At 31.0% G+C, this 18963-nt stretch overlaps 1 protein-coding gene across 1 annotated transcript; it reads right to left on the bottom strand.

Annotated features, from left to right (window-relative positions):
* Positions 1 to 11635: 11635 nt before the first annotated feature.
* On the bottom strand, positions 11636 to 17438 carry LOC132545431 (sugar transporter SWEET1-like). The gene is made up of 6 exons (XM_060209117.1): positions 17371 to 17438; positions 17028 to 17105; positions 14731 to 14854; positions 13317 to 13478; positions 12428 to 12547; positions 11636 to 11734 (listed from the first exon to the last, which is right to left on the bottom strand). The coding sequence occupies exons 1-6, from the start codon at positions 17436 to 17438 to the stop codon at positions 11636 to 11638; spliced, it is 651 nt and encodes a 216-aa protein (XP_060065100.1).
* Between the last annotated feature and the right edge of the window lie 1525 nt (positions 17439 to 18963).

The raw sequence follows: 18963 nt of genomic DNA, 5'->3' as shown, positions 1-18963 counted from the left end.
TATACCAAAAATATTACATTCAACTGGGTAACGGACAGGTTATTTAATACATTGTGTTATAACCACACTGAAAAAAACACCTGTTGGAGGATTGATTATCCCAAGGTTCTGATTGCTATGATTGTGTGTTTTGTTATATCACCAAAGATATCTGGAAAGAGATTATCGCAAATTTAGATAACATTTCAGTCCAATAAAATGCCTTGACGATCGTTTGCAAATCTTGCATTCGTTTCCATATCGCATGAGGTTTATGACACTCGTCTCGATTTATTCATGTTGCCTTGCGATAGGCGAGTTAAAATTGAAAATTCAGTTATTTGTTTCATGAATATTGTGTATGAAATACTAGTTCATTTGGGATCCTGTATTGATAATGTGCGAGTGTGTCCTGTATGTATGACGTAAAATGATATATCAGTGCATATGTGGCCATTGTTGTAGTTCACCATAAATATATTTATAAATACATATACCCTGTGATATGTAATACGATATAGATTTAATATATTTGTCAGAAAAATTCGAATTAAAAATATGTAATTTAAGGTGTGTTATTTATATGTCGAGTTATTTTCAGGGAAAACTAGTTGTAATATATTTAGGATCTAACGTTTAACAAACGAAACGAAGAAGATATGGACAGGTCAACGGAAACTCAAAATTGATGAAAATATGAAGAGATTTACATGGAAATCCCTGTATGGGGGACGAGACTAGATGTTTCAGTATGCCTCTTCTGATTCATTGACAACACCCGCCCTGAAAATCTTGGTCAATCTAAGACAAACTAAGTAATGCTATATTACCATTTTAGAACAAGGCCAACAACAATGGGACCACAAGGAGTACTATTGAGAACCAAACATTTCCAACCTCACACCGCAAAAGGAAATAGTATATTTTCCCAGTGAGATAAGTATGAGGACCAAAAACACTCCCTAATCATTTTCATCAGCCTGCATCTCTCGATAGAAAAGTTTCGGTCATGAGAAGTGATATTGAATTCATGTACCTGTTTATGTCATCCTATTCTAAACTAGACGTACTTGTGAACATGAATGTGATTTTTTTCATTAAATATGATGAATAAATACGTGGTGTTTTTTTTTGCAATTTTGAAATCAAGCATCAGTATTGTAAAAATCATGATTTTCCTTTAACATACATTATCTAACAAAATATTGTCCACACTTACAAATAGTTAAACCTAGTCTACAAATGCACTAGTGGTAAAAATTAGTCTACACTCAATTGCATTGCATGTGTTCTAAACACGACTTTTCTATTGGTCATATATTCACTTCTCACTGTTGGAAGGAAATTCTGGATCAAAATCATGACAAAGGAACATTGTACTAGATGTTTTTTTTTAGATTTTCTAGTCAGATTTACATTACATTTGATTCTCTCCTTATGAAGCTGTTCTGTTCATGGCCTTCCGGATTGTCGTGTAAATCAGAACACGTGACCATAGCCAGCTGTTCAGTTTCTTCACCCTTCTTTGTTACAATCACTTGACTAGCTACAACTGTTTGTACTGCACGGAATTTCCGGGAAATCTGTCCAGTATTTTGAATCCCTAACTGTTATCTACAAGTCACACAATGTCCTGTCATCAATGACTCAAGGACACCGCAAAGGATTTTACAAAACTATCGCCAGTGAAAAAGTACATATGAAAATAAGAGATACTGAGGCTAGTGCACCTCCACATCTTGAGTTTTGACTTTCTTCAATCACTTAAGATTTTTCTGTTGGTTTTTAGATTTCAAAACTAGCCTTTAAATCACTGTCTAGTCCTAGAATGACGAAACAGCTTCTAACTTTATCTTAAAGGGTTCTATTTGCTTGTTCAATCGTTTCAATTACTTATACATCATTTTGCTGGTTTTCACTTTAACACTTGCTACCAGGCATGCATTTATTGTCTATGAATACTTTAATAATTTAACGTAACAAGAGGCTTAAGTGGCCTGTAATCATGTAAGTGTATATTTGTCCTCTTTAGAACTTGCTTATAAAACAAGATTATTTTTTTAAACAGCTCTTCATGAGACAGAAGAAATATTGGTATTTCCTGTGTTGTTTTAGCACACTTTATGCCATTCAACCAAATTAAAGAGAAATTATTGTGAACTGGATAGTTCTTCATCATACCACACTTCATGACACTCATCTTTTCATTTCTAAAGAAGAAGAAAAGTTTTGAAGTAAAACAATATATCCAACACTATGATGTCTTTTAAGGATAAAAAAGGAAAAAAAGAAAAACGACAAGATCCAAAATTCCAGAAATATATTCCATATTTTATTAATATGTAGCTGATGTTTTCCTAGCACCTCAAGTCCCCAAACGTCAAGGACAGTGATACAATTTAACATTATATAACATTACATTGTAATGAACAGCGTATTAACCATAAAACATTGGCTGAGCATTATATATCCAGGTAACAACCAGATCTCGGTTACCATATGATCTGGGTAGCCTTATGATCAAGGTAAACACATGATCAAGGTAGACATATGATCTGGGTAGCCTTATGATCAAGGTAAACACGTGATCAAGGTAGACATATGATCTGGGTAGTCTTATGATCAAGGTAGACATATGAACAAGGTAGACATATGATCTGGGTAGCCTTATGATCAAGGTAAACACGTGATCAAGGTAGACATATGATCTGGGTGGCCTTGTGATCAAAGTAAACACATGATCAAGGTAGACATATGATCTGGGTAGTCTTATGATCAAGGTAGACATATGATCAAGGTAGACATATGATCTGGGTGGCCTTGTGATCAAAGTAAACACGTGATCAAGGTAGACATATGATCTGGGTGGCCTTGTGATCAAAGTAAACACGTGATCAAGGTAGACATATGATCTGGGTAGCCTTATGATCAAGGTAAACACGTGATCAAGGCAGACATATGATCTGGGTGGCCTTGTGATCAAAGTAAACACGTGATCAAGGTAGACATATGATCTGGGTAGCCTTATGATCAAGGTAAACACGTGATCAAGGTAGACATATGATCTGGGTAGTCTTATGATCAAGGTAGACATATGATCAAGGTAGACATATGATCTGGGTAGCCTTATGATCAAGGTAAACACGTGATCAAGGTAGACATATGATCTGGGTGGCCTTGTGATCAAAGTAAACACATGATCAAGGTAGACATATGATTAAAGTAAACACATGATCCCGGTAAATACATGATCTATGTAACCATATGGTATCGGTAATAACATGATCTTGGTAACCACACAATCTTGTTAACTACGTGAGTTCTATGCTTTAAAAGTAAGATGGAAATAACATGAAAAATATACTTTTTTGACACAAGGAAATAAAATCTTTAACAACTTACACAATTTTCCTTTCAAGTCTTTCATACATTAAAAAAATCTCCATCATGTTGCGTCTATCACAAATGACTTAATTTCCTCCAGAAGATTCTATTCATCACAAATGACTTCCTAAATTCCTCATGTATCTATTACCTGCAACTAAAATGTACATTATCTTGTTCTTGTCAAACAGATGGCAAGAAAAAACATAATAAAGTATGAATATTTATCCATTAACTTAGATTAATACAAGTATTCAAATATTTTGGAAGTTTCATTTGTATTTGATTCATTTGTTATAAAATATTACACAACACCAACACTAGCACAAAAAGAAGCAAATCAAATTTCTGATAATTTTCTACAAGAGTTTTCTCTTTTTTCAAAATATTCCATAATGATGATGTTTTTTTTTAATTTTAATCTATAATTTTTACAGCAAATGGGAGGAGATTTTATCCAAATATTTGCCTTTAATTAATAAAATCCAAATTTGTCAGTGTTAATTTTGTTCTTCACAAACTACATAAGTGTTTCTGAAAGTTGTCTCTCAATACAGTCATATTAGGAAACAACCTATTGAAACAAACTCAATGACAGAGTGTACAACTGTTTAGATTCCTTCCAAAAGGAAGACAAAAAAAATCAAGGAAATGTATATAATAAATATATTGAATAAAGCACAATGGTCATTAAAAATAGAGAGAAATAAATCATTTCAGAAAATACTGAGGGGTGAGTCAGGGCTGTTTATCTAATCAAATGTGAAATTCTTCATTTAAGAATAAATAAATATGTGAGTCAGGACTAACAGTCATTACCAAAACAGGCAGACACAGATTAAATGGAAAAAGACGATAATGCACTCTTTTATTATTATTTTTTTTTCCTCATCATCTGTGAAAATTGTCAATATAGAATTACTTAAGACACAACTTTCCCTAACATACTAATGTTGCTATTTAAAATTGGAAGGATACCTCAAATTAACTCTTTGAAATTGTGTGAAATTTGATTTTAAAGTGAACAAAGCTTACGAATGACTTCAAAATCGAAAAGCCAACATATGTTTTATGTTATGAGAAAACATGAATTTCTAACCAAGAAAAACCTCAGATGCTAAGCAGTTCACATATCAATTAGAAAATTTATATAATATTTCACTACATAAAGATATTAAATGAAAAATTGAGCTACATTACTTATGACATATGAAAAACCATAACTGAACACATCTATTAACACTTTTTAATTATCTCCATAATGTTGTGAAGGCTGCTCTTACTTCAAACTTTATAATTATATATTCTAAAGGTTTAAACAAAAGGATTAACTTTATCAGAGTTTCATATAGGGAAAAAAGATATAATTGTGTTCCACTCTATCATTGATCAATCTTGAATTCAATTTCAATGTATTTTTCGATTTTCTTTGATTCCAAAACATAAACAAGAAAATCTTAAGTTACAACCTTTTCATAAATGAAGAATAATGACATGTTTAAAATGAAATTTAACTAGTTAAAGAGTACCATTATGTTCATATAATGTTCATTAAATCAATGTTTTTGACAATTTTAAATAAACAATATATTAGATCAAGTGCTTGTGAAATTCACAAATTTATCAATTTTTAAATCTCTTAAGGAAGGTTTTATTGTTATTTCTGCCTATAATGAAAAACTTAAATTGTGTTAAGAGTATTTTAAATAAAAAGGGGCAAACAGAACAATATGAAAAGAAACTAACAATATCTAACACAGAGCCATGCTTCAAAGAATGAATAGTTATATTCATGACAACTCAATATAGTAAAATCTATCTATTGATTAATTTTACAACCAAAAATATCTAAACTGAAAATCTACTTTACAATCAATTTACTTTGAATACCAACCAACTGTCTTAACACAGAAAACTGAAAAATATTTGGAATAATTCGACTTCTTAAAAATAGTATTTTAAACTTCAGCATCACTGATTTATCAATAAGAGTTTTAACTCTTGTGTTAAGATGTCTCACAAGCATAGAACGCTTAATATAAGACATTTGTAACTTACTAGTTATGGACCAATATAACTTTTCAAACTTGTGTTAGGATAGGAGGATTTAAAATCACATAAAATTTTAACTATCTCATGAATAAATAACAGTCTGACACCAACCTCTGACTTTCTACGTCATAGCATCATTGAAAACTTAACACTTCACTAGATTTAAGTGAAGCACTTAAACTTCAACTAACAAACTTCAAGTCTGTGATACGTAGTAAACAATAGAATCAGTTCAATGATGTTACAATATATTCTCAATGACTCAATTAACAATACACACATTCAAACAATAAGGTATTTTCAAACACATTTTTAACTATGCACGATACAATCATTCAATAGTTTACCTGTTTTAAACTTTCTGGCAAATCTGGCATTTGGAAATGGGAAGTTATAATTTATATAACGATAAGAGAAAGTGTTGGTCATTCTTTAAAATGAATTATGGACTAAATTTAACCGCATTCAATTACACAAAATATCACATACTGACTTGATGGTGTATAATAAGGTGCTTAGAAAACTGACACCATTATATTTAGGGAAAAAAATTAACCATCAAGTTCAAATTCAATGGGAAATTGTCTCTTATTCAGTGAAAATTTATTCTTAAACTTTGTGTTATAAAATCATAAGGATAGGAAATGTCCAGCTAAAAACTGTTTTCTCTCATGAAAAAAATGTTTTGAGTTTTATGAAAATTCTTAAAAGATATGAAAAATTGTAAAAATGTCATAGAAGATTTCTATCTTTCAATAGTTAAACTCTGCCCTACAAAGTGTCAAGAAACTTAAGAAAACAGTGGGTTTTTTTTAAAGTTGTGATGAATTAGTGCTGCCATAGTGTCCATAAAATGTATGTGAATGAGCACAACTTGAAAACAAAGCTCATAATGAACATTCAGGACATCCGATTTTAAAAATATATACTGAACATCATTGTAAAGCAGTCTTGTTGATTGAAAATATCAAAAGAGTTTTCAGTATGGAGGTGATAATACGTAGACTCATAAACACATACCTGATTGTCTAGAAAAGGGACTTGTAGTATTTGCTTCCCTTGTCCACAATCATTGAGATAACACATGGACAAAGATGTTTAACATTTTAAACAGAAAAAGTGCATCATTACATAAAGTTTTAATCTCACAGAAATATGAATAACAACAATGACTATACCCCACTCATCAAAGTCATCTTTTTTCTGTCATACATATATACTTCTGATCAAATAAAATGTATACAAGGTCATGGAAAACTGGAAATCAGGTTATAATATACCAATATATACATGAGACTTCAGTTCAGTGTTTATCATTTGTAAAGATGAAACACTTATTAAACATGTATATTATATAAGATAGTCTAAGAGATTATACTTCACTCTCTACAGAAACCATTACTGAAGTTGGTATAAATACCGTAAAATGAATACTATTTTGTGATATAACTGAGAGAGAAAATAGTGAAATCTGGCATGGTTAACTGAAAGGCAAGATGTTATTGTTCCCCTCACAAACTGATAACAAAAATAAGTATTACAAAAAAAAATAATAATATTAATAGACAATTATTATGAATTAACGTGAACTAACAAGTTATGCATGCATGCAATTTGTAAATACCCGGATTATAAGCCATGATTTAAAATAATAGTAATAATGTTACATTATGGCACATTGTAAATATATACAAACGAAAACAAACACAGCATCCTACAGAGATCTTGATGCCTACCATCGAAAGACCTTTATCTTTTGAAGTCACATCTCTTCCCTTCTTTTCTCTTCTTTTCAATCAATTCTAAATTAAAAATGCACCACTAGAAACCAATGGAAACCTCCATATATGAAATTTAAGAGTGATCCATCCAGTGCTTTTTAAGAAAACATGTTAACAAACTTGAAATGTCAAAATTCAAAATGACGGTCGGTCAGCCATCTTGATTTTCCAATCCAAAAAACATAATGAACTTATAGGAAACTGGGAGAACCAACAAATGATATTTAAGAATCTATTGAGTACTTCTCAAGAATTAGAAATAACATTCATGAGAATCTTGATATAAAACTAATTTACCTTGAGCAAATATTTTCATAAAACATTGTATGCAAATTATTATTTACTTGGGAAACACTATTCCACAGCAATGACCTCTTTCATCCTATATGGCTAACCTGTATAGAGTTTGAAAATATTCAATGATCTGTCAACTTTATGCCTTTCTCTAAGAATTTTCAAAATAAAATAAGTTTATTTTGATAAATACACTTTTGGTTTGCCTATGGTATAAAAATGGAAAGTGTACTTCAATGCAAAATTCGCCATTAAAACATCGATGTCTACCAAATCATTCTGAATTTTCCATCAAAATGTGTTTTGCTTATAAAACAATATCATTTACTGTTTTGGTTTAAATTCATTTTAGACAAAGTTCCTTTTTCAATACATTTTGATATTTATAACACATAAATGTCAAGAAATCCAATAAAATAAAGATCCTTCTGAAATAAATGATCACTTTTGTGAATTAATTGGTCGTGTTTCATGGAAGAAAATTTTGAAACAGAAAATTCACAAAAATTCCTCATAAATCTTATGAATACTGATGATAGGAACAAAGATCTGAAAAAATTTTCCAAGGTGCATTCATGACCTTCAGTTTCTCTAAAAGGTTGAACAAAATGGCAAAGATAATACCTGGCATTCCAAACTAATAATGGTAAATGTGTTGACATAATTCTCAACATATTATTGGTCCAAGCTTATTCTAGTAAGGTATGAAGATATATTTACAAAGCATGCATCTGAACTTTGAAGAAAACAATTATCAATATACACTGCAGAACTCATGTTCTCTTGACATAAAAATTGTTTACAAAATAACAATATTTTGAAAAATCAAAAAACAGTTTTAAATAAAAAAAGAAATGGTACCATTGTACTGATACTTCTATCTTTGGTCAGTTAAATATTATTGAGGTAATACAAGCACCCGCTCACATATACAGAGTTTTACTGAACTACAGGACAGAAATTAAAATTTACATGCAAAACAAACCTAATCAAACCTTTAGAATTTCAAGGAAGAAATGCATTTCTTTCTAGTGGAAATTATCAGAATTCTGGAAGGGTATATAAGATTTCATTTAGATACAATGAAAAAGGGAAATAACCATTCCATTTCAAAATTGAAGTAAAATAAATGCTTAATTGCAACTTTTTTACTGTTGGTTTAAAAAATAAATAAATAAATAAATAACAGAAAGTTTTCATTTTGCTATGAGATGACCTACTACATACCAATGCTTCCTTTCATGAGGATTTCCTCCATGTTGGATCAAGTATTTAAAATATTCCCAAATAATCTCAGAACAACCAGATTTTTTATCATGGACATAATATCAAACAAACCCATACTGTGTAAAAATAGACGTCCTGCTATCTGTCAGTACAGGATTCCTCATCCAAAATATCCCAAAACTACCATAGTATGTATGCTACAGAAAGTTCTATTTGTTGGTAACATTGGAGGCCGTCATGGCTGCTTAATCAATGAGTTAAAGATAATTTTTTTAAAAAATGATCATAACTGATTTTTTATTAAATAAAATCTTTGAAAGATGAAAAATAGAATGAAACATTTTGCAATGTAATTTAAAACAACCATTTGAAAACATCAAAAAAAAGAGAAAAAATTATTTCTGAACTCATATGTAAATCACAGTTTGAACATTTTGATTTATATCTAGGCGACCCAGTTTATATATGCTACATTAAGGCTGCTTTTGTGTAACATAGTTGGTACGGTTCAGCCGGCCTGACATTATTCCATGATAAACAAATGCACTTGTATCAGATACTGTAAAAATATAAATCAATTAACCAAAAATATGATATGGTCCATTTCATCTCACACTTAATATTAATAGCATAACTTTCTGGAAATATGTAATTTACCAACCCTGCCTAATGATGAAATTCTGAAAACTTGTGATATTCATTAAGTCAGTTTGGACAGGTATGGCTGGACCCCCAAACTGCATGTGCCAAAATCCACAGTCAAGCCAAGGTCCGAATCTGTACTTTGCTTTTTCCTTGCACATTCAACTGGTCCCACCATTTCAACCATTTACACAAAAGCAACCTATATTACTTAATATATATTTGCAGAGTTATGTTCCCTGAACAAAACAATGAATTCAACTTTATCAAATAAACTAAATACATAGTCCAAATTTACATTCATACCTTGGAACTCTTTTGAAACAGAAAAGATGAAAATTATTGCAAGGTGTGTTTTTTTTTTTTTAAAGAATTAAGTATATGATATGAAAAACGATGTCCAGAACTTTAACGTAAAGTATTTTGACTTCATAGCAAGGAAAAGGCCTTATGGGCATGTACTACAATGAATATATATATATATTTCACTTAATGACAAATATCTAAATATTGCACTCATATCTTAGCACCATCCACCCTGACATACAGTTTCCTCAAAACAAGAAAATTTGATTAAAAATCACTGTTAGACAACATACCATCGTTATTAATTTCTCAAATGAAAACTATCCTGTGTTCACAGCTTTCATAGTTTTAGTGGAAGATCACGAACTGAATAACCAGAGAAAAGACAGAAATATCCTCTCAGTAATTGTCATGTGTTAAAAGTCTCCTGACTGTCAGTAACCTACATGTGTTACAATATCCTCAAAAAATTTTCAACGTGTGTTAAAGTGAAGAATATTTTGATACAATGATGAAGAGGCCATTAAACTGACACCAACATATAGAGTAACGATCATTTAAAACAGCAGGAAATTGTACCAAACCAGTGTTGTAGGTTTCTGGTTATATACAGTGTATTTCAAAGTATCATCATGTAAATAATTATGTTTCTTAGAATGTACGTCTGTGTGAATGTGTTGTTAAGTTTCTTAGAATGTAAGTCTGTGTGAATGTGTGGTGATGTTTCTTTGAATGTAAGTCTGTGTGAATCTGTGGTGATATTTCTTGGAATGTATTTTTGTGTGAATCTGTGGTGACAAAGTCTGTGTATTTATGGTGATGGTTATCTAATGTAATTTCATGTACTTCTGTGGTTGTAAAACTGTATGTATATTGTTTTATCATGCAGAGTTACAAGTAAATGTTTTTCAACAAATATTGAACAGGATCGAATTGTTACACAAGAAATCGTATATGTTTCAATATAAAAGGAGAAACAGATCAAGAAGACCAAGTAAATAAAACAACATTCATCAAATTCCAGCGTTAATTTCACCATTGTCCTCATAAACGTTTTGAAGGTTCCTAGGTCTTGACTGAGGACAGTCTACAATCTGATCAAATATATATACTTTTGCTCTTTCAGTATAAAGTTTGTTTATGATAAGAACATTGCAGATATTGAGCTCATACGAAATTATCAATTAAGGTTTAAACGATAAATGTTTGCAATAAGATCAAGATGCTAACTTCAACAATATCACAGAAAACAACATGAGACCAGTTTAACTATAGAAACCAAGATCAAAATCATAGCGAGAACAATAATGAACTGGTTCTACACAAAGTGACGTTAACCTGAATACAAGCCAGTAAAAACAACGGTACATATGCATGACTTCAGTATTTAAAAAAAAATCTTTCAGACTCTACATACTTCACAAAACAATTACATGTAAAAAAAAAACATCTGCCAACTTCTGTCCATGAACACAAATTCTATACAGAGTATGTATATCTACAGTAGGAAAAACTTTTACTCTTTAGTTCATTCATTACCGACAGAACACATGTTGAAATCTACTAGTATTGCACCCAATAACCTTGTACATTGTACATGTACTTAGTTTCAATTCCATGTATATTAAGGGCAAATATCTGTATTTTAAACATTTTTTTTTTATCTTGGATCAGAAGTTTTAAAATCAATTAACCAAGTCTTAACTTCCTGTCTCATTCCCAAAGCTGAAAATCATTAAAGTTAAGAAATCTCTTTTTTCAGCCTTGGGAAAGACACGATTGAATTTTGATTGAATTTCATTAGCCCAATTAATAATTCATGGAACATAAACAAGGCAAAAATAATTTCAAACTTGGCAAAAATATTATTTCATCTACTTGCTTAGGCATCTTTTTAAGCTTTTGACAGGCAACAACTTGGTAATTGAGGATCTGATGCTGAGGAAGACCTTCAAGAAGACACCATATTTTCACAAAACAGTGGTGGACGTCTGTTTTGGTTTAGAAGGGTACTTTATAAACAATCCTAGTTGTATAAAACACAACACTGCACCAAGGAAATTTGAGCACTGAAAACAAACAACGAAAGTTTAATTAGCTATCAGCACAGTGTACACATAAGATGAAAGAACATTTTTTTTCTTTTTTCTTACGAACTTTAATTGTGATGCTGATTAAAACTTTTTTGTGACAATATGGTATATATTAGCTCTTGTATTCCAAAGTTTCTAAACATTCATCATGGATATGCAATTGATTGTTATCAACTCTTTCAAAATTACACATATTAATGTATAAGTAATGTTTAGCTATATACAGTTGTAAAATACCCCATGGTGTATACTGAGAAGTATTATCTCCACAGTAAAAACAATTTCTTTCACATTATTGATAGCAAAGCTAGGATTCAACTTACTATACAAAGAAGAACAATATTTTATATTCAAATAACTGAATGTTGTGGTTATATCAAGATAAACTAAGGCAGATGCATATTTCACTGAAACAATGGAGCTGAAAAAATCTTCTTTCTCAATTTTCATTTTCAATTTTTTTTTTAAATTTTTAAAACTTTCTGATTTCTTTCCATCTTGAAAAACTGAAAAAGGATAACCACTCAAAATTGATTTATAGTATTCAGAACGAAGGTATTTAGTATAGATATGTGGTAGTACTCATTTGATTTATCTGGATTGGGAGAATATTTAACTGAAAAATTCTTTTCACGCAGTATATGATAACATCTTATGTATGGTACTTACCTGTACATTTATATCTTTGATAGTGATTCCATACACAAACCATTCAATAGCTACCACAAAGTTAGCAAACACCACCGGAAATGACATACATTCTGTGCTTTTTGTTCTTACGACATCCTTCTGTCAACAGAAAGCAAAGACAATTACAGTATCACAAGGCATTATGGCAATTCAAATATCGTACATAGTCATGATTCATATAATTCACCAGCTAATATGAAACCTGCGACATAAAACTAAAAAAACACAACAAAATTCTCATTAAAACTGTAAAACATAGGTATTTTGATGTTGTTCTTGTGGTAGTAAATACAAATTCTACTTGTATTTTATTTTCAAGGAAATTTCATTGTAGAAGTATATTACAAGTAAAATATATCATGCTACTATGTAAAGAAGTAATCAACGCCCAATGACTTTTCTCTAGTTGTCTTTCATTTTCCATCAAATCTTAAAATTTCCATGAGTGAAACATCACATGTATACCACATCAAAATTACATGAAAAATACCATATTACATTGAAGTTTACTATATCCTCAATGGTTCCATATTTTAGAATTTTACCACAATTTTGATGCAAAAATGATTGAATTTTCATGGTAATTGTGAAGCAAACTGTAGATTTCTCAAGAAATTTTACTTTCAAAAATGATTTTTTCATGATTTTGTTCTTCTTGAAAGAAAATACCTAAAAAACAAAATACATACATGTATATTGAACCCCCCCCCCCCCCCCCCAAAAAAAAAAAAAAAACCCAGAACACCAAACTGAATGCAGATAACATCTAGATTATTATTACATTTCCTTTAAAGGAATATATGAGAAACTTTTACTTAAAGTGACTTGATTATAATATATCATCTGTCCTTTATCATAAAAATCTTACCAGAGAGGCAAGAGGAGCTCCGTATGCTATAATAGACATAAGGACACAGAATGAGCCAAAGTGGGCTGTAGCTAACGCCTCATCCTTCTGGTAATACTTGACATAGATTAAAGGCAGGAATAGTATCACACTGCTCACGAAAAATAACTTCACAAACTGGGACTGTAAAAAAACAGATACATAATAATCTATTACATATTTGCATTAATGTTTTTTCACAGCGAAGTGGTTAAGATATAGATCATCATACTCTATGTTATCAGAATTAGACATTGGTCGTTTAGAGGTCTCATTCAGATAGCATTCCAATGCAACTAACCAATCAAAATTGTGACTGCAAAAATGTTGCCGGGGCCCGTTTCTCTTTGGTACACATTACGATTGATCATTATTAAACAGATAATGACCCAGTGTCCCAAATCTCAACCATACCAAAATGGCTACACCCTTTGCCAGACACCTTAACTAAAAATGTTGGATTGGAAAATGTATGTGTTAAATGTGGATTCTCATTTTCCATTATCATAACAACCTTAATTTTCAACTCTGCTTCTTTTGACTGTTCCATTTATTCATCTTTTTACTCAAATTTACACATGCTGCTAAACAGGTATATGAGAGACGAGTTTTGATGGGATGAAAAACTTCTGTTGTATTGAAAGCATTGTGATTATCTGAATATGACCCCTTACCACTGACCGTTGGATCTGTTTGTAAAATATGAACTTTATAAAAATGATAACACCATTCTTTTCCTTACTGCTGACCGTCAGATAATTTTTTTCCTTAATCACATAGACCCTGTATCAATAAACACTATTTTGAAATGAGTACCAAAAGTATCGGTAATGTCTATTAAACAATTAAAATATTAAATTAACTAGAAAAAATTAGTCTTTATTCTGTATGTCTAAACATGATACTTTTTAACTCCGTTATATCTGACTCCTGAATTTATAATTTGGTGAACAAATATGAAGTTTGGCAAACGACTTGAAGGAGGAAGCTGGTTTGAATCCTAATGTAGCGATGTAAAATATAATTATAATGGTTTTTTTTTCTGAAAAAGTCCAGGGGAGGAAATATGTACACATGACCTTTAAATGAAAGTCAGGGGTGGTCTACAGGACATTGAAATAAACAAAACTAATAACACATTCTTAATATTTTCCAGAAACTGGTCACATATAAAGTCATGGACTTTTCTGGGGCTGAAAATGGGCTCCACTCCCCAACTAGATTTTATCTTTATAGCTGTATTTAAAGATAAATAGTTTATTCTCTGAAATTTCCTTTCATATTGAACAATTTTCCACCAAAAATGAGATAAAAAGGTCACAAAAATCTCTGATATTAACGGAGAAATAAGATAAAGTTTTTTTATTTGTTCGTTAGGCTGCTACCACCATCTTACCTTTCTAACAGTAAATATATAGTAAATGACAAGATAGAAGAACTGGAGGAGCGAGGCGAATGAGTTAACGACAAGGACTTGTGTGATGTTTTGTATGATGCCATACTTGGCCCACAGGCATGCTCTGTAACACAAAAAACATAGGTATATTGAAAAATATCTCATTATCTCACTTTACATTATTACAAAGATTAAATTCATAACATTCAAAAACTGATATTGTTTTAACATTGAAAATATTGTTTGTGCATCCATCTGAAAAAAGACCATATCTTAATAATAAGTGTAAAGAAAACTATTGTAAAGAATCCACAAATCCCAACCTCATACTCAGTTTCAAACTTTCAATTTCTTTTACTAGAGTTGGCATTTATATTGTCTATGAAAACAACACATTTTTTTACCAGCTATGATTACATAGCTGTCAGTTTATTTGTGGATATAATTATAAATAATCAAAGAAAAATCAATTGGTCAAAATTTGAATTTTTTCTACTAACGATCTAACATTTTGTCTGCTTTTCAAATATGTGTGTCAGTAATAAGCTCACAATTAAAAGAATCAATAAGCATTTTGCGCACACCTTTGGCAAAAACAAAAGTATAGTCGCAAGTGCTAAAAATTAATAAAATCTGAAATCTGTATGAAAATGTGTTTAAAAACATCTATTGCAATTTTAGTGTTTGCAAAGCCTATTTAAACAGTGCTTTTGTAATAAGTTATCAGTTCATGGATGAAATTTTTGTTTACAGGTTTGACTAAAACAAGTCAATATGGAGAAGCTTAAGCTTCTGGTTAGTGTGCTATAAAAATATTTTCTATAGAAATGTTTCATCTGGTTGCAAACAAGAGGTCTCATGTTCCTGTCAAGCTAGAATCATAATCATTGACACTACTGGGAACATGTAAATTCCAAATGTATTAATATTTAATTTATAGGTAAATTGTCTTCAAGTCAGTAAGAATATATGTGAAAAGAATTTTGTATATCAGAACCTTTTGGAAAATTTGTAAGTAATTTTTTGGGGACAACATATATTATATATTTTTGTGAGACTAGATATCCTTATGTACCAGCATACTACACCAGCAAAAAATGTCATGAACCTAGGCCTTCTAATAACTTAGAAGTTGATTTAACAAAAATTTCATGATAGATGATACAATGGCCACATTATGTCAAGGAGCAAGTACAAGTATGAAGGCCCTCATAATCTGTGAAAATGATCAAATCACAATCAAACCAGTTAGAGAAATCATATAAATGTAAAGGAAAAAAATCAGTTACCAAATATTTCCATAAGGAATATTAAGTGGGTTAAATTACTACAGTTATACTGTGAAGATAAAACTACAATGACAAGATCACACAAAATAATGTATACTTACAGAAAACATGTCTAAAACCAGAAATGTCACATACATATACATGAAAAGAAAGTTGTTATTTGAAATGATGAAAAAATCTACTGCTAAGCAACATAATTGAACTTGAGGAAATTAAAGAATGGATTTCCATGGAGATTAGCCATTGTGACAGATAAGTACAGTATATATGATTTTAATAATTTTCTATCTTTTCCATTTCATCTATAGAGACTTGTAAACTATCCTTTTACAGAGGTGTCACCAGCAGAACACCACATGTCGAACATACCATATGTAACAGCTGTTACATGGGCCATTACATTGTGCAACAGAAATACTCTGCCACAGGTGTCTATCAGATCAATACGGTCTATTGAAAATAGTTCTATTATATCATTATATACAATACATGTATTTATTAAAGGACATATAAAATATCCAAAAAGCTTTAATTTTAGACCACATTATGATGCAATATTTTAAATACCAATTCTTCCAATTTCTCAATACATTGTACTAAAGTATAAAATTTCTATTTTAATGAAATCAAATTAAAAAATATATTTAAGTAAATCGATGGTTTATAACATACTGATGTATAAAGAAAATACAAGAAAACAAATTCCTATTATGCACCTTGGTAGCTCAGGGTACACAAATATGACTGAAGTTTTCACCAAACAAAAACAGCACTGGTGCATGTTCAAGAATTGTTAAACCAACCACTAAGGCTAGATCTATATAATACTAGCTCACAGCAAATGGCCGATTCTTCTATTTGGGATACTTAATGAAAGAGAAAGTTATCTGTGAGTTAGTTGTTCAATTGAAAATGCTTAAATTGTATTTCTGATAATAAATTCAAAAATGGTACAGGTGAATGATAATCACACAAGAAAGTAAATGAGAAACAGTGACATCTACTTACACTATGAAGTAGGTAAGGAATGGGATAGGTGATATATCTCCTGTTGATCCCTTCTTTATAATTCTCATACACACCTCACTGGAATGAATACAAAACTATAACTGATAACTTGCATTATTTTGATTTTACTCTACCTAAATTCAGTATTCAATTTCTCCATTTGCAAGTATTGTCTATATATTATTTTTTTGGTTAAATTAATTGTCTACTTGAAATATGAAAAATAAATCATAAACAGTAGGTATCTAAAATAGTAAGATCTTCAAATTTCAATATTTGACATCCTATCTATTTACACAGGTATATTGTTTTTGTATCAATTCTAACATTGACTTATACTTACATTCCAACTAGCTGGACAATTACAGAGGTGGTGAAGGCCATCCAGCCAACCACTTCTGTGAACTCCATTGAACATCAGTTCACTGAAAAAAAAGAAAACTTTCATATAATGTACATTATTGTGTTACTTCAAGAATTTATTCTGTTTAAGCATACATATGTAGGCTATTCGTATGCTAAATTTATAAGCCATATGAGGTTTTCATTTACTTCTTTTTGTTTTTGTTGTGTTTGTTTTGTTTTTGTGTGTTTGTTTGGTTTTAATTTTTTTTTTTTTTTTTTTTGGGGGGGGGGGGGGGGGGGGGGGGGGGGGGGGGTTGGGGGGAAGAGATAACACCCCAGTGGTACCTTTTTCTTTGTAGGCGTATATATTTATATCTCAGTTATTTTCCAAACACATAACACATTTACATGATATGTATATCAATCACAACAAGAGTTGATGTATTTAATTCGGTATTGTCGACCGGTTTTGCCCTCCCGGTCTTCTTCAGCCTCAGGTCAAACTCTGGTTGTTATTGCTCAATCAACCTGCATACCGTTGAGTATCCAGCTGTGAAGTGAAGGAATACACTACTCACTCTGTCAGAATGTACAAACTTTTGTTTGAAGATGTTATATAAATGAATGTTGCTAATTGTAAGTTTTAATCTGTAAATGGTGACTGGCCATGGCATGAGTGCAACAGAGCAAGGAAACACACCTGTCAAATTGTTTCAGATGTTCAATCAATAATTCACACGAAATAAGATATAAGGAATTCAGGATTGACATCACGCATGTTTAGTAATTAAATACCCACAGTATCACACGAAATACTTACATAATTTCAGTGCTAATCGGCCAGAATAAGTTAAGAACGACAAACAGAAACTAATCTGCCGCGTCGACAGCCTCCATACTATTGATTTATATATTTTACGAATCCGAAAGACTTATTTACATGTAAACGAATCATTATTTTACAGTCAAGAGCTGAGAAGTAATTGATAATAAGTTATAAATAGTAACCTATAAGTAAAATATTAATTGTTTTGTTTAGTTTTTTATTACTGATCAAACGTCAACATTTTGAATAAAATTGCTTTCCAAATACAATTTTGTAAAATAATTTTCTTTTCGATTGCTCTCAGACTTTATTAACTTTATAGAGAGGACTAGCAAGGTTCCGGCTAAACCACGTGGATGTCAACTTTATAAACATAACAACTCTAGGGAGTGTTTTGTGAGGTAAGTTTTGTCGATAATTTTGAAGGCGAACATTGCTACATACACAATTCCGACAAAAAGATGAAAACAACATGTTATGGCGCAGTCTAATTGACACGGAAATTGTCTGTCCCGAAACAATCACTCACAGCACTGGCCATAGCAGAGACGTATATTATCCCTTCTGTGATTTCGCCTTAATTGGAACTCCTTTATATCGGACGTTTGACAACATCGCTCGCCGGATTAGGGATCTTGTCAAACATCATACATAAACGAGTCCCAAGGAGGTGTCATATACGTCTTTGGTCATAAGTACAGAACATACAGGCACTGGAGCACCAGTAAATCTTGCTTTACGTGTATAGGGCAAATGTAAACAAGT

This window comes from Ylistrum balloti, unplaced genomic scaffold, assembly GCF_031769215.1.
Source record: "Ylistrum balloti isolate Yb309-2 unplaced genomic scaffold, AGI_CSIRO_Ybal_v1 Utg369848, whole genome shotgun sequence".
Lineage (NCBI taxonomy): Eukaryota > Metazoa > Mollusca > Bivalvia > Pectinida > Pectinidae > Ylistrum > Ylistrum balloti.
The sequence above is the reverse complement of the archived record's forward strand: the minus strand, read 5'-3'. Positions and strand labels throughout refer to the sequence as shown.